Source organism: Mycothermus thermophilus, assembly GCF_041956435.1.
Source record: "Mycothermus thermophilus strain CBS 625.91 unplaced genomic scaffold VTJ04scaffold_5, whole genome shotgun sequence".
Taxonomy (NCBI): Eukaryota; Fungi; Ascomycota; class Sordariomycetes; order Sordariales; family Chaetomiaceae; genus Mycothermus; species Mycothermus thermophilus.
Genome location: NW_027191431.1, coordinates 1,852,881 through 1,874,529, shown reverse-complemented (window position 1 = coordinate 1,874,529; position 21,649 = coordinate 1,852,881). Strand labels below are relative to the sequence as shown.

The window sequence follows — 21,649 nt, the reverse complement described above, 5'->3', positions numbered from 1 at the left end:
GGTTCCGTGCTGCCGGTACTTGGGCTGGGCGTGGGGGTGCGGGGATGTCGAGATCTCTATGTCATACCATGTATGTGTCTAGCTACATTCTGGGGAGAGCTTTTTATCTTCTACGCTGCGTAGCAATCTGGTAAGTATATTCTGATATCATGGTCATATATATCATCATCATGTCATGTCCAGTCAGTCTGTGCTGGTACTTTTCATCAGCCTGCACGTGGTTTAAGTAAGCCAACAAATCCGCCCAGCCTCTGAAAACCCCTGAACTCCGATGGTATCTCAAGAACAAACAACATCATGTATATCCAACGTTCAGCCTTCAAGAATTCCTCCCCGTCACCGCCCCGACAGCCAGCACTTCCACTCTTCCCAGATACAACCTCATCATGTGCGCGACCGGGTCTCCCCACACAACTCCTCGGAGTTGCGCGTCCGTAGCCACCTGCGCAACGACGCCCTCTTTCAGCCGCTCCTCGATCGTTTTATTTTTTTTCCTCGGCGCTGCTGCACCCTTCGTCATGTCGGCACCGGAGCGCAGCACCACCACCCGTCCTGCCAGGCTCAACGAGCAGTCCGGCACGGGCCAGGTTGGGCGGGCGGGGTTTGTGACTGCTGTCGACGACGAGGACGAGCGCGGTGACTTTTGCGTTGACCCGCGCTGCTTGTGCGCCTTTTTTCCTTCAATCGATTTCTCGACCGAAGCCGGCTTCGGCGCGGGCGCGGCGTACAACTCCAACAGGCTCTTAACATATCCCTTGTCGGCACGCGTGACGGGATCGCCTTCGTTGACGAACGACAGGAAAACGCTCTTGCGCAGTTGCGGACGCCGGGACAAAGTCGCCTCGTCTGTTGGTTTGGTAAGCGGTTTCACGCTCACCGGCGGCGCGCCGAACGTGATGCAGTGCACACGCTTGAAGCACCCGGCGACAGCGGTCAATTCGCTCTCTGCCTCGGGCGAGGAGGCGAGCATGTGCGCGTAAAGCAAAGCCGCAACCGCGCCACCCGCGCTGTGACCCGTGATGAGCAGCGAATGGCTCGCCCGGCGCGGGTCTTCCTCGAGGAACTGGCGCAGGCGTTTCGCGACGGGCCCAATGGTATTCCTCGCGACGGATAGGAAACCGGAATGGCAAAGGTTGGTGGGATCGTCGAGGAATCCCGTCGGGGCAGTGGGGGTCGTGTCGAGGTTGACGGCCCAGTCCATGAAGGTGGCGGTGCCCCGAATGGCGAAGACGATGGTGTTCATGTAATCCATGGGCACCGATTTGATCACCATCGCTTTGGTGCCCGAGAACAAGCTGGCACCGACGTGGCAATCACGCTCCTCGCGGCTGGACGGAGGCTCATAGACCCGTTCTGAGTACTGAGCCGCCAGGCAGATCAGGGGGTACGTCGGGATGTACCTGTGATCGTCAGCATTCATGTCGTGCAAGCTAGGTCAAGGGTAAATGAGTGTGACATACAGCTTCAGGGGTGGCAGGTCCATGGGCAACTTCGAGTTCGCGTAGAGCTCGACCTTTCCAAAGAACCCGACGCCGCCTCCCGACGTACTTGTCTTGCTCTTCGGAGCGTCCCGTTTGTGGCTCTTCTTGCCGGACTTGGAGTGATGCGATTTCTTCTTCGCTTCTACCGCCACAACCGCCGACGACGATGGCACGAGGGAGTCCTCCGGCTGCCATGTATAAATGTCGTTCTCCCGGCCATTGAATGCTCCCGAATCAATGGCCGTCAAGACATTGTCGAACTGGTGAGAGATTTCATCCACCAGTTGATTGCCCTGACGGACAAGCTGGGCCCCGTAGTTCTGCCAGACCGGACATATGTCGTCCAGCACCTGAGGAAGCCCTTGGCAGAGATCCTTGGCCAGGTCGACGGCGGTTCCGAGATTGAAACTCCCGGAGGGCTGGGGCTGGACGGCGGGCGCATCGGAGAGATATGGTGGCGGCGGAGGAGGCCCCAGGTAGTAGTGATTCTGATTCACAATGATAGGAGGAAGTGGTCCGGACTGGTGGTATGGCAGCGGAGCTGGACCTCCTCCGCTCCAGCGCGGCGGTGCAGTGAGCAGGCCAGCCGGCTGGAACGGAAGAGCCTGTTGGAGCGGACTGCCAGGCTGCCAGGTCTGAGAAGATTGATTTGGCGGTGTGGACTTGGAATTGGTGGGCTGTTTGCGATCTTTCGACTGCTGCCCCGGCGACTTCTTCACCTTCTTGTATCTGACGAAGAAAGCCATGCCGGAGGCAGAAATCGCGGGTGAAGCATCGGCGATGATGAGACGACTTGGTATCGCAGAGACTTGACGAAAGCAGGACCGCACAGGGAGGGACACGGATGGGTTGGGCTCTTGATAAGTGGCAATCCCGAAGAGGGGGGCCACGGCGGAAGAGGAAAAGCCGTCCAGGGCAACAGGGACGTCTAAGAGAAGAGGTCTTGTGACACAGACTGCCCGATCTCTTCGACGACCGGGGGGGAAAACGGCCGTGGCCCGGTGCCGGCGGGAGTACCTTGCCGGCGTTGCAGCCAAGCCACAATTGCATCCATGTCAACATGCCCCTGTGAGCTCCCATTTGCCCAAAGACAGCTGCATCGCGCCCACGAGCCGCGAATCACGATCGACGGTGGCGGTCTTGCAGCGAGGCAGACCAGTAACAAGCTCCCGGGCCCGGCTGCTAGTCAGGACCCGATAACCTCGTCACCTCCACTCCTCCAGAACCACCCCATCGTAGGCGCCAGGCGTGTGCAGGGCGGGCGGGGAATTGGTTGGGCATTCGACGAGGGGTACAGAGGACGGAGCAGCCAGAGACCTGTGCTGTCCCCTCATGTTCAAGGAACAAGCTGCAGAAGCTCGCATGCAGAGTGCCGGCTGGCCAGTAACGGTGCGCGGGGGCCTGCATGGTGTTCCGCGGACACGGTGAAATGGTTGGAGGACTCGACGCGATATGCCATTCCCACAGATGCTGTGACGCGTTTCATCGCACGAGAGGTCGCCCTGAAGTCTCCATGTCGGAGCGTCGAGGGACGGGGCCGAGGACTCGACACGTTCCTGGGCAGAGCGGCCAGTGGGACATAAAGGGCGTAGGACCCGGCCCGAGGCTATTGAGAATGGAGACGAGGGGAGACGAGGGGAGACGGCGGTCTACCGTGAGTGGTCTGGCTCAGAGAAAAAGCGAGGCGAGCGGGAGGTGCCGCTACAACTTCATGATTCAACCACAATGGATGATGAAGAGTCGCGGAGTCAAGCGTCTGGTCCCAGCGACCCCGGATGAATTACAAATTCCGGATGCTTCATTGGGTACAGGACGGGCCACATCAGCACTGCAGCCAAGAGGTATGTTCGAGAATGATGCAGAATGACGATGCCTTACAGTTTTGAGGGGAAGGGGAATGGCGGTGATGGCGGGGAACCTAAGATGAACGTTCGGTGCATGGCGGCCCGGGGATGGACGGACACCCGACCTCAGACATCTTTCAGTCTGGGGACCCGACGGTGAGGGGTCCACAGGGTGAGGTGTTCGGGTGTCCAGGCGGGGCGAGCCTGACGATGCTGTTTTTTTTTGGCTGCCCAACTCCACTGCGGATGTTCCGCTGGCACTGAAGGCCGTCCGCCTTGGCGCTCCTGGACTGCCGAAAATGCCCCAGAAACTCGCGGCCTGGTTCCGGCGGGGGCCTCCCGTGGGGCCTGAAACCAAGAACGGGCGAGCAGATTGGATCCATCCAATTGCGTCAGGTCCATCCCGCCCTATCACCTGCACCTATCAACATCCAACATCGCAACCACGGCATTCCGCCTCATGCAAACCACCGCCGGCAGCTCGCCTGCCACTCCGCCAAAGACGTCACCTGGTCTCCAGAGAGTCGAGAACTGAGCTGCATCTCCGGACTGGCTCCGCTATGCAGCTGCAGATGCCATGGACTTTGTATGTTCCGAGCTGTCCCATCGCCTTCTCCCATCATCACGAGGGTCAACACCATGAGCCCGTCCAACTGACGCCCATCTCCATCAGTGGTCACGCCTCCTAGCCCACACGCCGCTATCGTCGGCCAACTCCCGTAAGGACTTTGCCAAAGATCCTGCCCGCCGCCTGCACCGCTTCGAGAAAGAGTACAGCCAGCTCCTGGTGAGCCCCCATGCCTTGACTCCTCTCTCCTGAACCTCCCCTCCCTGACTCTCTCCTAGCACGCATGGCGCACCTCGTCCAGCCTCGCAAACGACCAGGCAGCCGCAGAGTTTGTCGAGATCCGCCTACAAGAGCTCACAAACCTCCTCAATGATGAATCCCGCCGTCCCCTTCCCCATCCGTGCATCTCCTTCGCCGCCGCCAAACAGGTCTACATCCCTGTGGCCAAGATCGCCTTGAGCTCCGCCAACGAATGGATCGTCAAAGAGGCCGTTCTCTTCTTTGCGAGTCTTGTCGAGAGTGAGGAGGAAGCCTTTGTTGAGAATGACGCCTTCGCCACCAGCCTGACCAACCTCTTGGTGCGCATCACGGGCCCGAACGGCCTCCGCCTGAGCGCCGACACGGAGAGCCGCGTCGTCGAGCTCGCCTTCAACATCACCACCAAGATCCGCCTCGACCCCAACATCCTGACCGCCTGGTTCAAGACGCGCCAGGATGCCCGTCCAGACCCGCGGCAGCTCGACCACCGCGAGAAGTTTGCCGGCAGGACCCAGAAGCAGGACTTCCCCCTCTTCTACCTGCTGATGGACTTCATCCACCACGAGGGTAAGGTCGGAGACTTTGCTCGTACCGGCCTGCTTTACTTGATCGAGGCCGCTTCGAGCTCGGTTCTCCTTGAGCAATGGATCGTCGAGAGCGACCTGTCTACCCTGATGGCGACGGGCTTGGGCGCCCTCTACAGCCAGCTGAGCCGCAAGCTCGTGATTGACCACCCTCCGCACGAGTTACCGCCGATCCTGGCCTTCTCGGACTACCAACACCCCAAATCCAATTACGATGTGGTCAGCTCTTGTTCGCAAGACTTCCAGTCCCACCTTGACACCTTCCTGTCCCATCTGCTCTTTTGGCAGGACGTCTTGAATCACTGTCGGTCGGTCGAGGTCAAGTCGACCTTGTTGGAGCACTTCCAGGTCATCTTTCTGCAGCAGTTACTGTACCCTTCCCTGCTCGAATCGTCCGATGTCGATGGTGGTTCGTCCGTGGCTGTCCTGACTTATCTGCGCCGCATCCTCGAATCCCTGGACCACCCCGACATGGTCAACCTGATCCTCCACTATCTCCTGGGTCTCCCTGACATTGTTGCTGCCCCTGCTGCCCCTGCCGACCCTGGTGACGTCGTAAGCGCCGCACGGAAGCGTAAATCCATGGACCTGGCTACCATGATGGCTTCCAAGGGAGAAACCGCCGCCGACCCGCTGCTCTTCAACCTGGTCGACTTGATCCTCTCCTGCCTCCGTTCCCAAAATGAGCAGACCGTCTACGTCACCCTGCAGCTCGTGTCGGTGATCCTCAAGAGGCACCACCGATATGCCGTCATCACTCTCCTGTACACGGAGGGCGTGTTTGGCGACTCCTATCACCGCACCCTAGGCGCGCACCAGCAAGAAATCGAGTATCTCATGACTCTGGCCGGCAACATCGGTGGCGAGGACAACTTTGACGAGGTCTATGATAACGTACTCAAGGACACGTTGGTGCGTCTAGAGAACCACCCATGCTCCGTCAAGCTGGTCTTGCCCAAGACCTCGACGCTTCAACACAAGCTCCCTCCGGGCCACGACTCCCATCCCGGCACCCCGAGAGATGTGCGGTCTCACACGCTCAACCCGAGCGATCCGCTGCTCAACATCATCCTGGACCGCCTCGAGACTTTCTTCCTCAATCCTGTGGACACCAACCTGGCGCTGACCGAGGCCATCTTTGACCTCGCTGCCTGCGGTTACATGCATCTCGAAGGCTGGTTTTTGCGCAGCCCGATGAACTACGTCTACGAGGAGGACGACAATAGCCCGCCACTGCCCGATCCGCCCCTGGATCCCGAGTCCGAGGAGTATGCCGAGTACAAACGTTTGCAGTCCATGCAAGAAGCCCGGCGGCGCCCGAGATGGGTGCACTCGAGTTTGCCGCGTTTCCTCAGGATTCTCCAAATGCTATGCGATCAGGTGGCTGCCTACCGGGAGACGATCCCTCGCTTCAACGATCTGCTCCAGCAACGACGCGAGGCGTTCCAAATTGCCGAATCCGCGACTCAGCCACTGCCGTACCACACCACGCGCACGGTTACTCCCTCTCAATCTTCATCCGCCATACCCGCCACATCCGGGCTTGACCGGACCCCTTTCTCTGACGACTCCCGTCCGACGACTTCCCGAGAGCGGCCGTCGACATTGGAGGGTTTCGCCCAGCGCATCCTCTCTGAACTCAGCGCCACTCCGTCCCGCACCGGCAGCCCGCTAAGTCGTAAGGAAGGGCGGCGCGCTACGGGTCCTCAAGACTCTCCTCTTCGACCAGGGCGCTCCGTTTCCTCGAGCACACCCTCTCCAGCGCCGCCTAGCGTGATGCCGGGATCCTGGGACGTCACAAACCGTCCTCTCCCGCCGGCGCCAATGCCGGGCGAGGATATTGTGGCAAGCCAAGCGAGAGCGTTCCAGGCGATTGATCAAAGTATACTAGCACGACGCGTTGGTCTTCCCAAACTCGCCAAGGGAGGTTCGGAGGAGAGCGATGGAGATGTGTTTGGGAGGCAGCGGACTGCGGGAGGAGTGTCGTCGCAGGACGAGGAGGAAGCGAAGGCCGAAGAGGAGGCCAAAGCCGAAGAAGGCGGCGGTGAGGACGCGCTTTTGGCTCCGTCGGATGGGGAAGATGACGAGGAGCAGGATGATGGTGGTGATGGTCGGGGCGGCACGGGAGGAGGGGGAGAGGAGGACTCAAGAACGCCAAATGCTCTGTCGGCGGCTACGGCCGACAAGGAAAAGACGGACGCCTCGGTGTCGCACATCTTGACCAACACGATCGTCCTGCAGGCATTTTTGTTTGAGCTGGCCAGCCTGGTGCAGGTGAGGGCCGGGCTGTTTGATGAGGTGCGGTTTGCCTAGGCGGCTGCAGACACAGACGCAAGCGTAACGAAGTGTATTGGAGAAGCACAAGCTACCAAGAGTTGGTCCCCGCCCCGGCAGGAATATCTAGTCGTACCACGGGAGGAGCCGCAGGAGGTTGAGAAAGCCGAGGAGCTCCAGACGTTGGAGAAAACTAAGGAGTTGGCCATGATGGGCCTCAGGCACAGGGGCCGCATCACGCCAGAAGACTGGCTTGGGCCAACCTTTGAATCAAATGACTTGTTGCAGGGACTTTTTTCGACGTTGGGCAGCAGCGGCGGTGAGTGAATGAATGGTGCAGACCTGTTTCTGGAATTGTGGTTACGTGGTGGAGGGTGGAGGAGATGGAACATGAACACAGTGGTGCATACATGATGCATTGCTCTGGTGTTTTGGCCTGGGGGATGTTTTGGCAAGGGTTATGTTGTATAGGAGGTATGAATATTCATTCATTTCACATGAGAAATTCATCATTCAGAGTGAGAAGCACCTCGTAGTTATTAACTATGTACATACTTACGGAGTACTCGTACACTACACCGCAAGGCACAGTCGAGGAAAAGATGCCGGGAAGTTATCCGTACCCGACGCGTTCAGAAGTTCGTCCCGCCATTTTGGACGGATGCTCCTCGGCGACGTTCGTGTCCGCACCGCTGGGTCGATGCGGCCCGAAGTCGATGATGTCAAATGATGTCAATTTCCCAGATTCCCCCGCTCTCAACCCCGACACAACGCAGCACACCCGACACACACACGCACACCGGCTGCCGAACCCCGTGCGTGCACTGCAGCCGTCTGCAGCTCGTCCCGGGCCTGCTTCTAGAAATCCCCCAAGATTCGCCCTTTTTCCGGTTGCATCCCGAGCATTTCACTTGACCGGTGCCACCGAGTCACCCACACCAGGACGCCGATCCCTGTCTGAGCCGAGCAGCCGGAGCAGTTTGACCGAGAGCGATGCGAAACGAGGCCGTGGCATTGAACCAAAAATTTCTCCGCCTTGGTCGGTTTCTAGCGTGCTCCGTGGAGCCTCTCCCTTTTGTTGGTTGGCCGCCGTCGCCGCCGTTGCCGTCACTGTCGATCAGGTGAGACAGACAGCGGGACAATATTAGTTGGGTAAACGTCACACAAACTTCGACGGATTGCTGGGACTCGATGGATGAATGAAGGGAAGGCAACACAATGCGGGTTTTTGTTATGCAAGCTTTTTGTTTCCCACTCGCCGACGCTGCCCCGACAGTGGTCGACGGTGGGCCTCATGGCGGGGAGAACGGAGAAGCCAAGGCAGAGAAGAACCAAGTGAACAAGAAAGGTTGGGGGCCACTGACGCAACCATGTGCTAGCCGTCGGCTAACGGCCGCCACTGACGCTGCGGCACTCATCAACATTTCCGCTTGAGGGCTGGCGGTTCTCTCGGCCATGCCAGAGCATCCAATGCACGACGCGCTGATGGGCCACGCCAAGGGACACCAAGGAAGCAAAGCGCCTTGGCGCCCAAGTTTGCGGTGTCTCTGTTGGGCAGACTGCGGGTGCGGTGAAGCAGCACCTGCTGGGGGGGTCGCGCTTTTTCAGGGGCAAAACAGAAGACAGTGAGGATCCGGGAGATGAGACGCAAGGCTCCGTCCCGCTTGAATGGACGGTCGCGTGCCGGGCTAACTAGCGTTGGGCTGCGTACTTTAGGTCTTGGCTGATGAAATAGGAGTGGTATCGGGCTGGGCAGGACGGGGCAGAATGTGACGAAGTCTTTTCGTTAAAAATGCAACGCGCCGCCACCGCGCCGGTCCCCCCCGCGGCTTTCGCTCCCTTCCCTCCCCCCCCCTTTGGCATTTACGGACTGGGTTTTGTTGGACGAGACCGGGTTTCTATCATTGCCGTCCCGGACCGGCATCAGGAAAACTTACGGAGTTACTACGGCCTGAGAACTCTGCAGATATTTGGCGTGGGACTGACTGGCTTCTCCCGCGCCGCGCACAAGGTCCAAGGCGGATTGCTTACTTTCGGGGCAGACGGGGCTGAATGAAAGTTGGATCCGCTGGTTTCGGCCCATATTTCGTCTGTATGGTTTCGGGGTTGGGATCACACACATCATCCTCCTGAGGGCGCCAACCTGGACCTTGCGATGCTCATGGCACACTTCGACGCGCGGCGATAAACTCGACGACACGACGTCCCAGACCACGGGGGACGCAGGAACAACATCCAACAACCAACAACAGCCGCCACGCAAAAAGCCAGGGAGACGACGGGTGCTGCTGCACCCCGGCAGAACCGCCAGCCTTTCGCACCACCACCACCACCACCACCACCATCACCACTACCACCACCACCACCATGGCGAGGCTCTCTCGCGCCCTGCTGGCGGCTGCCGCCGTAGCCGCCAATGTCTCAGCGCAACAGCAACAACAAGCACAAGAACAGCTCCCCGAGGGATTGCACGGCCTCATGGTGGCCGCCGGCAAGGAGTATTTCGGCACGGCGACCGATGTCAACAACATCGAGGACGAGGACTATCAGTCCATCCTCCAGTACCAGGGCGAGTTCGGCATGGTGACGCCCGAGAACTCGCAAAAGTGGGAGTTTACTCAACCTCGTCGGGACGAGTTCGTCTACACCAACGCCGACAAGGTCGTTGGGAGGGCAGAAGAGATTGGGCAATTAGTACGATGCCACGCCTTGACATGGCATTCTCAATTGCCGATGTTTGGTATGTACTCCCCTCCGCAATTTCAAAGCCATCATCGGCGATGTGTTCCACGCCTTTACTGACATGGAGTTTTCTTCTCCCCCTCCTTCCAGTCTCAACCACGCAATGGAATGCTTCCACTCTCGCCTCTTTCCTAACCACCCACATCGACAACGTCGTGACCCACTTCGCCGGGCAGTGCTACGCCTGGGACGTGGTCAACGAGGCGTTAAACGAAGACGGGTCCTATCGAAACTCTACCTTTTACCAATACCTGGGCGAGGAGTACATCACGCTCTCCTTCGAGGCGGCCGCCAAAGCCGACCCGGCCGCCAAGCTCTACTATAACGACTTCAACCTCGAAACCTCCCCGAAAAAGGCTGCCGGTGCCGAGCGCATCGTCCGTCTCGTCCAGGAGGCCGGCGCGCGCATCGACGGCGTCGGCTTCCAGGCCCACCTCGTCGTGGGCCAAACCCCGCCGCGCAAGAACCTCACCGCCCTCCTCTCGCGCTTCGCCAGCCTCGGCGTTGAGGTGGCCTACACGGAGCTCGACATTGCTCACGAGTTCCCCAAAAACAGCTCCAACCGGATCCCGGACGCCGCGGCGCTCGAGCAGCAAGCCGAAGACTACGTCGCCGTCGTTGGCTCGTGCCTGGACGAGCCCAAATGCGTCGGCGTCACGGTCTGGCAGTTCACCGACGAGTACAGCTGGGTCCCGGACGCGTTTGAAGGCCGCGACCAGGCGTGCTTGTGGACGCGCGACTACAAGAAGAAGCCGGCCTACGACGCCGTGTCCAAGCTGCTGCGCGAAGCGGCAGCTAACAACACGGGCGTGAACACCAACTCGACCGAGGATATCTTGGAGCCGATACCCTCCAATGGGGCAGCGGCGGCAGCGGCGGCAGCGGGCGGTTGGGTGGGCAGGGTTGCTCTGGGAGCGGCCTTGGTTGTGGGGATGGCTTTGCTTTAATCCTAGTTACCTACCTACCTACCCATAAAGCCTGAGGATACATGCCTTACCTTAACCTACCTTACCTCATATACAATGATACCCATTTCTTTGGGGGTCGGCGGCAGCGGCGGCGGGGAGAGAGCATTCGGAGATTTCTGTACTGATACGTTTTTCAGGGGTTTTCTTTTTCTTTTTTTTCCTTTGGTCATCATATCATCTTTTCATCATGGTTTGGATGCATTCCATACGTGATATCATCAATTGCCATAGATAGAATACACAACACAGATACGGCCGGGCCAGGCCGATATTCATGATTCCCCCATCAAGCAAATCCCTTGAAAACATGCACATTCCAACCTTCTGCATATGCAATGCGACTTTCCCACGCCTGCCGTACCTATCCTACCACTCAAGCACCACCACCACCACCACCACCCTGCATCTGCATCGCTTCCACTACGCGGGGAGCACACCCTGCGGGAAGTGGAACAAATCCTCGGGATCAACCGCCTTCTTGATGGCCTGCAGCTTGGGCAGGTGCCTGCCCCAATAATTCACCTGCGCCTCGTCCTGGCTGAGCCGGTGGTTCGGGTAATTGATGTACATGCCCCAATCGTCCCTGCTCAAGCCGTGCGTGATGTTGTTGACGAGGTCGCTCATGAGCTCGTGCCCGTCGGCCGGGAAGGCGTGGCCGTCGTCGACGCGGTCGTAGAGTAGGAACAGGAAGAGCGCATCGCGGTACGCGTACGCCGTGTAGTCGCGGTCCGGCTTGGAGACGGCCGACGTTTTGCCACCGTGGAAGTCGATCTGCACGTACCAGTCGCGCGGGCTGGCTTTGGCCTGCCGGAACCAGTAGCTGACGAAGGTCTGGAGCTTGTCGTCGCTCAGGGCTTTGGTGTAGAGGCTGGTGGAGAAGAAGGTGTCGTGCTATGGGAGCTCGGTTAGTTGGTGTTTGCTTCAGAGAAACCGATAGACTCGGAACTCACATCTTCATGGCCGTGCTGCTGATCAATGTTGGTCATGCCGCCGAAATGCCTCGCCTGATCGACCCAGTTGCCCTCCCTTGCCATGGCGAGCACGGCGCCCGTCGCCTTGAGGAGCGGCGCCAACGCCTCCTGCAAACCCGCACGGTTCCCGTGGTACAAGCCCTCAAAGTTGACGAAGCGCTTGGCGATGAACAGGCGCATGTTGAGCTCGGGCGCCATGGTGTCAGCGAACTCCTGGGCCGCCTTGAGCCCCGCGAACGCGCGCTCCTCCGTTGGCCACTGCACCGACGCCACGAAGAAGGTGACGGTCTCGGGCACCTCAAACGTCTTGAAGCGGAACTCGGTCACGACGCCCATAGATCCGCCGGCGCCGCGCAGCGCCCAAAACAGGTCCGGGTTTTCCGTCTCGGAGCAGTTGACAAACGTCGAGTTGGCCAACAGGACGGTCGCGCCGACCAGCCAGTCCGAGGCGAGACCGCGCGTGTGCGAGCTCATGCCGAAGCCGCCGTGCAGGACGTGGCCGCCGGCTCCGACGCTAGACGGCGGTCAGTCATGGTCTGTCGGGAGCACCATTACCAGACAAAGAAGTCTCCAACCAAGGAAGGGGCAAGAAACAAAACTCACCCAGGACACGTCCCATGGCTAATAGCCCTCTTCCCCTGGTTATACACCTCCCAGGCAAAATGCCCCAACCTCGTGCCGCCCTGGGCCGTCGCGATGCCCGTCTCCGGGTCCAGCACCACCTTGTTGAACCGCGACATCTCAATCACCAAATGCCCGTCCTCCCCGCCGAGTCCGAAATTGGCATAGCTGTGCCCGCCGCACTTGGGCGTCGCCTTAAACCCTAGCTCGCGCGCGCACGTCACGGCGTCCCGGATGTGCTCGGCCGTGGTGACGGCCGCAACGGCCGCGGGAGTGTAGTTGAGCGCCAGGTTAAAGCCCGTGGCGTCGAGCTTGTACTCGGCCGAGCCGACTTCATCGACGGGCACCCCGGCCGCGGTGAGGCAGTCGAGGAGCGCCGCGGTCCGGTCAGCCGAGAGCGGAGAGGCGGCGGTGGCGCCCAGGAGGGCGAGGAGAGGCGCGATGTGGCGCATGAGGTGGGTTGGATTACTTGGACAACACCGTGGCGTGATGCGGGCGGGATGGTGTTTCGAAGCTTGTTTTACCCCGTGGGGAAGATCTCCGCGGGAACCGCTGTGTCTCAGATCTGGGGAAGCGTCTGGAAAAAACCCGCTGGGTCCGCCAGATCTAGATATATGCAGCAGGGCCCGATGTTGGGGTCAACCTCCGGAAAGCTCCTAGCCAGTGACTGCGAAACAGCAGAGACGATGGGTATCGACGGATGGCGCCATCCACAAAATTGGATCGTATGGCGCTCTGTTCATGGTTATATGGCGTCTGTCTCCCGTGATCCCTCGCTCGGAGGGAGCAGAGCCATGGATCGGATCACTGAGTGTTTTGCCGGCCGTGGAGTAGATTAAGGAAGGCTGATTCTGAGAGCGATGGTCGGGACGGACGTCCCGGAAAACCAATGGGCCGTCATTGCTGTCTGTATGCTCTTCATGGGAGAGACGGGAGGCTGAGGAAATGCGGAGGATCAATCCCGCTCTGGAAGCGCGTGTATGGGTCCGCGCGGGTTGTGTCCAAGTCAAAACGATCAGGCCACCGATATGCGGACGGAGAGCCAGAGGCGAGGAAATATGTCTAGCGGCGGCGGTAATGGCGCTCTCCGACAGCCTGCCGGGAGGTATATTGATGTGGGACTGTAACGGCCTTGAGGTGGTCAGCATGGTAATAAAACTCGGGCGAGATCCGGGTTCCAGTAATAGAGCATGGCATGGAATGTTTGGAAAACTTTATTTGCGACAACTTACACAGAAGGAATCCTAGGTACTGAGGTAGTCTCGCCTAGGCGTGCTTGTCCACGTCAGGAGGCGACAAATTGCGTCTACTGCTTCATAGTGGTCCGATTTCAATCGCGCTTGTCGTCTCGACTGGCGGCTCGATATTATCCGGCAATCATGTTGGAGATGCTCATCCTATGCCACTTTGCGCATGTGCACTCGCTCGGCCATTTTTCTTTTGCGGCATGGGCAGACAGCAGACATGTTTGTAGATTGCCATTCCTGACACGGCTTTTTCTTGTCATAAGTTCTGCCCTCGGCATGGCCTGAGTGATGTTTATCCTTTTCCAAGGCTAGAGGAAACACCATCTTGTTGGGAGAGACCAACAGGTCGGTAGGTCCCGAATGTGGGGGCGGCAACGGTCGAAGCCTTACGAGGCTATATATCGGACTGCCGGTTCAAAAGGTTACAGGCGGATTTATCCAGGTCCCTCATATCGTACTACGAGGCGGAGCAATCCGTCGGCTTTGCGTTCCGAAACTTGGGGCCTCAGAAAGGCTTCAGGATCTCCGAGTTCATGATTTTTGCATGAAGCCTTCACCTCATGTCGTCCTTCGGACCTGGGTTTCCACTTCACTGGGATTCTTTCTCTTGAGCAATGCGAGACTGGCCATCTCAAGTGTAAACCGAAGATGCAGGAGACGGTGGTAAATGCACCACCGGATCAGGCGGGTTCTTGGGACTGGTTCCCTGGAACAGCGCATCCCAATGTGGTTGATACAGAGATTCGTTCTGAGGGGTGTGCAACCACAGCATGCTTTGGAGATGACCGAGGACATCTTCCCAGGCATTCAGCCGTAACGACACCGCGGTGTTATTTGCCATGTTCCGAATCCAGGGGTATAGAGGAGAGCCGGGCGACGCGGCCATTCCCACGGCGACAAGCCAAAGACACAGCGACCCATGGACGGATGCTGGATTGAGCTGCTTCAGATGGCCTGTGAAGCGATCGAGGATGCGGTTAAAGATTACGGCATGAGAGAAATATGTATGCCCCTGGAGCATGAACATGAAAAGGATGATTCCATAGCGGATAGCTTCCGGCAGGGGGTCTGACATGTCTTCGTCGGCCTCGGAGCTGGTGAGCAGGAGACGGTGGATGACGAAGCAGGTGAGGTCATGCAGACGCGTGCCTGTGAGAGGCGTTTGGGCGGCCCGTCGAAAGACACCGCGCAGGCGGAGGAGAGTATTGGCAGGTTCGCGATTGCAGTCCAGATTGCCAGGTAGGCCAGACGAGGAGTCAAGGAGCGGATTTGGTGGTGTGGACAGCCACTCAGGAATGGGAGGTATCCCGGAGCCCGTTCCTGTGTCGTCCTGAGCCTCGAATTGGGGGTGGCCCATGACGAGCATAGACACCCTCGAAGCATGCCAGTTAGTCTTGGAGACAGGCTTGAGTTAGTTGGCACGAATCTCTTACCAGCTGACCATCCTCGCCGTCAAGGGACTGGTCTGGCGGACTTGGTTGATGCCTCCGCGCATCTCGACGAGCTTCTTGGCCCCGTTGACATGCATCTCGGCGACTTTGGTGTTCCCCTTACCGAACTGCTCGGGAGACTGTCAGGGGTGTCCTGATGTTAACATGAAAAAAGAGGGATTCCTACTTCGATTGCTGCCAGGGTGATGACCGAGTTCATGGTCCCGTCTTGGACAGCCAGGGTGGCGTTTTCCACCTTGCGTCTTAACAGGGCGACCGAGTCGGCCATGAGAAGCTCGGAGGTGTGGAAGCCCTTCCGAGCATGCATTTCCTCATCAAGGCACGCCGTCTGCAGCGAGACGTTGAACAGGGCGGGATCCCCCAGGGCCTGAGGCCACCATGACACCAGAAAAGGGTTTGTGGTGGCGTCCAGGTCTAGCGGATAGTACTGGAAGGCGATTTTGTGCAAGACTGTTTGAGAGTCAGCTTGACTTGTTTACTCTCTGAGATCTGAGAGAGAGGACTGGCACGGCGCAGGTACGCACAGCTGTGAATCAGGCGCTGGACGTGGTCTCGGGGCAACCTCGTCGGAGGGTACGACTCAAAGGGATCGACGGATGCGAACCTGTAGAAGCCGGTCAGGGCATACGAATGGGGCACGATGGTCCCATGGTGGAGGACGCCGTTGGTTGGGGCCACGAGTGCCGTCAGGGGCTCGTTGGCATAGACACATTGGACGTTGCGCTTGATGCAGCGCGAGCAGCGAGGGGTGAGGAGGTCACAGCTGTGCTTTGAACGCGCACAAGCAGAGCAGGAACGTCGTAGAGTGTGGCGCATGGAGAGTGTGGCTTGGTAGGTGAACTATCGGGTTCCCTTCGTCGTTGGGATTTGGCGGAGACTGTTTGGCCAGCTTGGTGATATGTGATGAGATGGATCGTCGGTGTCAAGGGAGCTCGCGGAATGGTTGGTTAAGAAGCTGACGTAAGAAGAAGACACTGCTCCAAGATGAGCTCTGCAAACGAATCGCGGGGTAGTTAGGTGATTTTTGGTTGTGTTGGATCTAGCATTCAAGGATTCCAATGTTCCTTCACAACCAGACGTTAGGTGAGCAAGCAAGCATGTGGAGGCGGGATGTGAGGGATGAGATGGGGCTTCAGCAGTGACGTCTGCTCTCTGAGCTCATCACAGCGGTCCCCTGTGCTGCATTCCGCTGCAAGGTCCCAGGTGCCGACGCCTGAGGCCTCTGAACACCCACAAATGCAGTGCGGCGCTGCTACCCAACACCAGGACAACTAACTGGATCAGGACTAGTCTCCGCCGCGATATTATGTACAGCACAAGAACACGATCACTGTATCTGGGGCAGCGGACGACGGTGAGGAGACCATTCAACTCGATGGAGGTTGGGTATGTCAAGACGGACCGTTGTGAGGATCAAGAATATATAATAGATGAATATCCCTATGCAATCCTACATATAAGAACCGCTTTTAATGACCTGCTTCATATATATACAATCCATCCTATTTACCACCTTTCCCCGTCCTCACCACCTGAGTCTCCGTGACATACTGCCCATCACCAACATAATTCCACCGTGTAAAGTAGGCATCGGGCGTCCCCTTCGGACAGTCAAGACCGCTTCCGGCGCCGTTGCATGTGGCATACACACCCAGCAGCGTTCCCACAAACGATCCGCTGCCGCCGCTCAGGAGCTCCGCCGATGCCCGGCACAACTCGATCCGGCTCGCCCGGTCGCCGGGCCGGAGCGCCGAAAAGATGTACTCGCTCGGCTTCTCCATGGTGATCTCGAGCCGCACCGACTCAGCCCGGCCCCACGACTTCGGGACCGCCCGCGTCGTCACCGCGCCGGACGCGTTGAACCTCAGCTTGAGCTCGCCCTCCAGGCGCACGAGGCCGAGGTGGATGTTGGCCAACTGCGTCAGGAACGCCACGACGCCCGCCTCCTGGCCGTCCTCGCGCGGCGAGAAGGACAGGTCGACGCCGAACCGGAACACGCTATGCGTCTGGCGCCTGGCGATGAACGAGATGGCCCTGGCCGCGGGTTCGGGCCCGCCCGGCGCTCCGGCGAGGTTGTTCCGGTTCAGCCGCACGCGCAGGCCCTTGCCCCGGACGGCCTCGATGTGTCCCGGCCGCGGCAAGCGCCAGTACACCAGGTGTTTGGGCAGCTTCCCGTCTTTGAAGTCGTAGTCGTCCGGGTCCTCGTTGAACGGCCCATCCCCTGGCACGTCCCTCGACCGCGGCGGCAGCGGCCACCCTTCCATGACGCCCTTCACGGGCTGCAGGATCGGCCACTCGCCCTCCCGCCATGTCACCGGGAACAGCACCGTCTCGCGGCCCATTGGGTACGACTTATACGCCGGCCCGGACCGGGTGGCCAAGCACATGCCCCACCAGTTGCCGTTGGCATCCTGGAAGAGGTCGCCGTGCCCGACCGTCTGGAAGTACTCGTTGGTGCCGCGGTTTGTCAGGATCGGGTTCTTTTCGTAGGCCTCGTACGGTCCGTAAATGTTCCGCGCGCGCGCGATGGTGATGGCGTGATCCTCGGCCGTGCCGCCCTCGGCGATCATCAGGTAGTACCACCCGTCGCGCTTGTAAATGTGCGGGCCCTCGGGCCAGACGCCGCCGGTGCCGTTCCACAGCTCGACCGCGGGCGTCAGCGCGCCCGTCTCGATGTCCATTTCCTGCAGGATGATGCCCTGGGTCGCGACGTAGACCTTGCCATCGTCGTCCCAGAAGAGGTCCGGGTCGATCTTTTCGGCGTGGAAAAACACGGGATCGCTCCACGCCTCCTCGCTAAACGGGTCCGTTGTCTTGAACAAGACACCGGCCTCTTTGCCCTCCACGCCCAGGTACTCGCAGATGACGTAGAACACGCCGTCCCGGTGCCGGAGGGTGGCGGCGAACATGCCCAGCTGCTGCTCGGTGGTCGCCCAGCTGTAGCCGGGGAGCTGGGACTCGCGGTTCCAGACGTGGCTGGCCAGGCGCCAGTTGATCAGGTCGCGAGAAGCGTAGACGGGGAGGCCGGGGAAGGAGATGAAGGTGGACGTGACGCAGTAGAAGAGGCCCGAGACGTGGACGCAGGAAGGGTCCGAATGCCAGCCGGGGAGGACGGGGTTGTAGAAGGCCGAGTTGCGAGGGGTGGGAGGGGCAGGTGGAGCGGCGGCGGCCATGGTGATGCCCTGGAGGAGGGCCAGGCCCGAGGAGATGAGCTGGGCTAGGGGCTTCATCCTGATGATGATGGCCTCTCCTGAGTGATGGTGTGGGGGTTGGCCGGCTCTGTTGAGGCCCGCGAGCTTGCAGGTGAGGGACCAGGCCGTCGAGGGAAGGTTGTCTAGGCCCTGGACTTTCATATGTTTTTGCAAAGCCCAGAGCTACTGTTCCGACCCATCATCCCGGGTTGTGCGCAGTCGGTCTGTCCGTCCATGCCCCTCTCACCGGCATGAAGACTAGCGGCACACCGGGAGAATTGACGGTAGCGCGCGCAAGTCCATTAAGCCCTCCAATCGGAGCCGCGACGGTGTCCGGGGAGGATGTACGTATCCTACGCCTACCGGGCCGGATATGTCTCTTGGTGAGAGTAGGTAGTAGTCTTCGGAGTTCGCTTGGTGATGCTACCTCGCTCCTCTCTATCCCCTTGCAGCGGCATGGTCCGTCCCGCTGGTTGGGGCGCTTCTACAAAGCGAGTCCAGGTCAAGTAGAAATACCCGTCCAGCTCGCCAACTTGCATCAAGGTTTCCAGGTTGTGTCATGGCGACTGTTTACAGATGGCGATACTCTGTTTGTGCTGTACTTTGTAGTAGTTACTCACGTACTGCTGGAACCAGCCGCAGCTTACACGACAAAGACCATGTCGCGGGGGAAGAGAATTAACACTTCGACCAACAATTACTTCCTAGACTGGAGTTTGAATCACGATCAACTACTACCCCCAGAGGAAATAGTTCGTAGAACAAAAAAAACCACGCAAGTCTTCAGACAGAGGTTTGGAAGTTTGTTCACACAGGTGCTGCGATAGTTCTTGTCTATTTGAGCACACAAACTTTGACATTCCACCAGAGCGAAGTCACTTTGGCGGAGTGGTTAACGCGCTGCCCTGCTATTCCCCACCGGAAAGCAAGTAAGGCAGTTCCTTCGGGAGCGTAGGTTCGAATCCTACAGGTGACGTTCTCTTTTGCCTTTTGTTAACACTATGCTTTTTGAGCACTGCTAGGCATTTCTTGTCATTTTTGGAATCGCAACAGACCCTGTCGATTGCTGAAGCCTGAATGTAGTTCAGAAATCTGCATCTTGTCGGACGGCCAAAACTGCGATTGTAATGCCGTCCTCGTATTCCCCCTGAATGTAAACACCAAACATTTGATCACAGCTCGTCCTGCTGTGACTTGTCAGAAGCAGATAGGAATTAACCAATTAGCCGTCTAAATGAATCAAGCAAGGTATCTAAGACTTTTCCCTCTCCACCGCTCCGATCCGTCATATAAATGCATCCATTCCCAAACCCAACCACCAACTCCATACATGTTGTTGCTGTAAAATCGCCAAATCAGTCCCCTAACTCATGCAACCCCGCCAACCAGTCCCGTGTGGTATGAATAAATAAAAGGCAAAAACGTTCCTGACTCATAAGCCTCCTATGCCCCCAGTCCCTTACACCGACCGCTCGTTATTCCCCCCAACCGTGCTTGGGCTGCTCACCGACCCCTCCTCATCTTCCATGGCCTCTCGGTGCAGCAGCTTCCTGCGCGTCGCGGCTTCCTCGTCCTCATCGTCGCTCACCAGCCCTTCGAGCTCGAATTCGTTGGCATCGCGCAGGGCGTCTCTCGAACGGCCGCTGTTGGCCACACCATTGTGCGGGTGCCCGTGGACCTTGCGGGGCTGGGCGCGGTCGTAGACGTGGATCAAAGTCATAACGAAGAGGAAGAGCAGGGACGCGAGGCTGAAGAGGACAAGGATGTAGGCGACAACGTCCATGCTCGAAGCGTCCATGAATGCCATGTTTTCCTCGGTCGCGCACATGAAGAGGAAGCCGGCGGCGTAGAGGAGCTGGTAGATGGTGTTAGTCGGTTATGGATGGCAGAGGTAATGGGGGAAAACGTACATAGACGGGGATATACTGGAAGCTGTGTGTCTTGGTCTCATCGCTCTCGTCGATGCACGGCTTATCACGTAGGACGAACGCGACCTCGATGATGCGGGCCAAGCCGGCGGCCATCAAGGTGTAGCCAAACATGGTATGGGTCATGGCGCTGTACATGAGATCCTGCGGATGGGCGGACATGGCCCAGCCAGTGATCAGGATGACAAAGCCCGGGACGAAGTTGCGCTTGGGGTTGCCGTCGCGGTCCCTGCTCAACCAGACGCCCACCAACCCCGCGCTCCACCAGATGATGCCCATGGTGGTGTGCTGCCAGTCGTTCTTGACCCAGTCGGTGCCCCAGCGGTGCTCGGTGAAGGTGTTGATGCAGCCCCAGGCCGCGATCACCGCGCTGTCGAAGAACTCTTGGCTGCGACCCGTTCGGCGGAGCCACGCCTGGCCAACCAGGAGGAGGATGGTCAAGACGACGCCGTAGGCAATGAAGGCGCCGCCCATGATGAAGTGAGCCAAGCACTGGCCCAGGTGGTCATCTTGGCAGAAACCCATGGCCGTGATCCCGCCAAAGACCATCTGCACCCAGGCGTACACAGGGAACGCCTTCCCGTTGATGCTGTGGGCGAGACGGAGCGGTGGACGGATACGCGCGTGGACGCCGTGCTCGAGGTGCAGCTTGAGGTAGATGCCCAGGACGACCTGGCCGAGGAGCAGGAGGAAGAGCGGGGTTGCCGCCATGGCGTGGACGTTCTTGGGATTGAACTGCCGGCCGCCGTGCAGATGGCCGAGAGCGAAGCCGACGAGGGCGATGGCGGTGCTAAGAGCCTGTAGTGGGACATGCCATCGGTTTTTGATAATCTAATGGGTACAGAGCACAGCACGTGGTCAATCAGAATGCATCCAACATGAGTAACGGAGGTCACTTCGCACGTACCCCCAGAACCATGCCGAGCGGGAAGAGGACGCCAAAAGCGAGCATCTGCAAGAATATATGGATCCATAGTATTGTGTCCTGGGATTGTCAGCCCTGATCTTATCCCAAGTGACTCGGATCAGGTGGACGCACGATGGGATCAGGAGAGACCGTCATGCCCTCGGGAATCTTATCCATGTGGTGACCTTCATGGCCCAATACCGTGGGTAAGAACGCCGCCGCAGCGACCAACGCTGCCATGGCGGGTGAGACTCGAAGGTATGGAAGCGAGCAAGACACAGCAACGGTTCCGCGCCGAAGGGCGAGGACCGCCATGGTTGTCGTTGAACAGTTCTACGGGCGGGCAGTTCGAGGTTGTAAGTGCACCGTACTCACTGGAGGGACGGCCGGGAAGATCGATCGGTAGCGCGGGAGGCGTAACGCCTCGAGACAGGGATGATGGACTAGCGTAACGGTCACTGCAGCAGGCGAGGGCGGTGGTTTTTGGCCGTTCGCGACGTGTGTACAGTCTCTACGGGAGCAAAAAAAAGGAGGAGTTCTACAGAAGCCGGCCGTGGGGGAAGCGGTTTACATGACAGGAGCGCGGATGTCTCGGATCCCTCGACGCAACCGAA

The 21,649-nt window shown here is 58.8% G+C and overlaps 7 protein-coding genes and 1 non-coding gene across 8 annotated transcripts; 3 read left to right on the top strand and 5 right to left on the bottom strand.

Annotated features, from left to right (window-relative positions):
• Positions 1–319: 319 nt before the first annotated feature.
• Positions 320–2,227, bottom strand: VTJ04DRAFT_7731 (uncharacterized protein; the record flags this gene model as incomplete). The annotated part of the gene is made up of 2 exons (XM_069366091.1): positions 320–1,400; positions 1,461–2,227. The coding sequence occupies 2 exons, from the start codon at positions 2,225–2,227 to the stop codon at positions 320–322; spliced, it is 1,848 nt and encodes a 615-aa protein (XP_069217060.1).
• A 1,675-nt stretch (positions 2,228–3,902) lies between these two features.
• VTJ04DRAFT_7730 (uncharacterized protein) lies at positions 3,903–7,048 on the top strand (the record flags this gene model as incomplete). The annotated part of the gene is made up of 3 exons (XM_069366090.1): positions 3,903–3,911; positions 3,999–4,112; positions 4,172–7,048. 3 exons carry the CDS (start codon positions 3,903–3,905, stop codon positions 7,046–7,048), a joined length of 3,000 nt encoding a protein of 999 aa, XP_069217059.1.
• Positions 7,049–9,376: 2,328 nt separating this feature from the next.
• On the top strand, positions 9,377–10,698 carry VTJ04DRAFT_7729 (uncharacterized protein; the record flags this gene model as incomplete). Its single annotated transcript, XM_069366088.1, has 2 exons — positions 9,377–9,749; positions 9,842–10,698. 2 exons carry the CDS (start codon positions 9,377–9,379, stop codon positions 10,696–10,698), a joined length of 1,230 nt encoding a protein of 409 aa, XP_069217058.1.
• A 441-nt stretch (positions 10,699–11,139) lies between these two features.
• Positions 11,140–12,763, bottom strand: VTJ04DRAFT_7728 (uncharacterized protein; the record flags this gene model as incomplete). The annotated part of the gene is made up of 3 exons (XM_069366087.1): positions 11,140–11,610; positions 11,670–12,204; positions 12,294–12,763. The coding sequence occupies 3 exons, from the start codon at positions 12,761–12,763 to the stop codon at positions 11,140–11,142; spliced, it is 1,476 nt and encodes a 491-aa protein (XP_069217057.1).
• Positions 12,764–14,189: 1,426 nt separating this feature from the next.
• VTJ04DRAFT_7727 (uncharacterized protein) lies at positions 14,190–15,825 on the bottom strand (the record flags this gene model as incomplete). Its single annotated transcript, XM_069366086.1, has 4 exons — positions 14,190–14,931; positions 14,992–15,116; positions 15,176–15,459; positions 15,534–15,825. The coding sequence occupies 4 exons, from the start codon at positions 15,823–15,825 to the stop codon at positions 14,190–14,192; spliced, it is 1,443 nt and encodes a 480-aa protein (XP_069217056.1).
• A 686-nt stretch (positions 15,826–16,511) lies between these two features.
• On the bottom strand, positions 16,512–18,362 carry VTJ04DRAFT_7726 (uncharacterized protein; the record flags this gene model as incomplete). The annotated part of the gene is made up of 1 exon (XM_069366085.1): positions 16,512–18,362. One exon carries the CDS (start codon positions 18,360–18,362, stop codon positions 16,512–16,514), a length of 1,851 nt encoding a protein of 616 aa, XP_069217055.1.
• A 712-nt stretch (positions 18,363–19,074) lies between these two features.
• On the top strand, positions 19,075–19,176 carry VTJ04DRAFT_t109. Its single transcript has one exon. It is a non-coding gene; the product is annotated as a tRNA-Ser (tRNA).
• Positions 19,177–19,659: 483 nt separating this feature from the next.
• Positions 19,660–21,275, bottom strand: VTJ04DRAFT_7725 (uncharacterized protein; the record flags this gene model as incomplete). Its single annotated transcript, XM_069366084.1, has 4 exons — positions 19,660–20,055; positions 20,111–20,959; positions 21,036–21,113; positions 21,168–21,275. The coding sequence occupies 4 exons, from the start codon at positions 21,273–21,275 to the stop codon at positions 19,660–19,662; spliced, it is 1,431 nt and encodes a 476-aa protein (XP_069217054.1).
• Between the last annotated feature and the right edge of the window lie 374 nt (positions 21,276–21,649).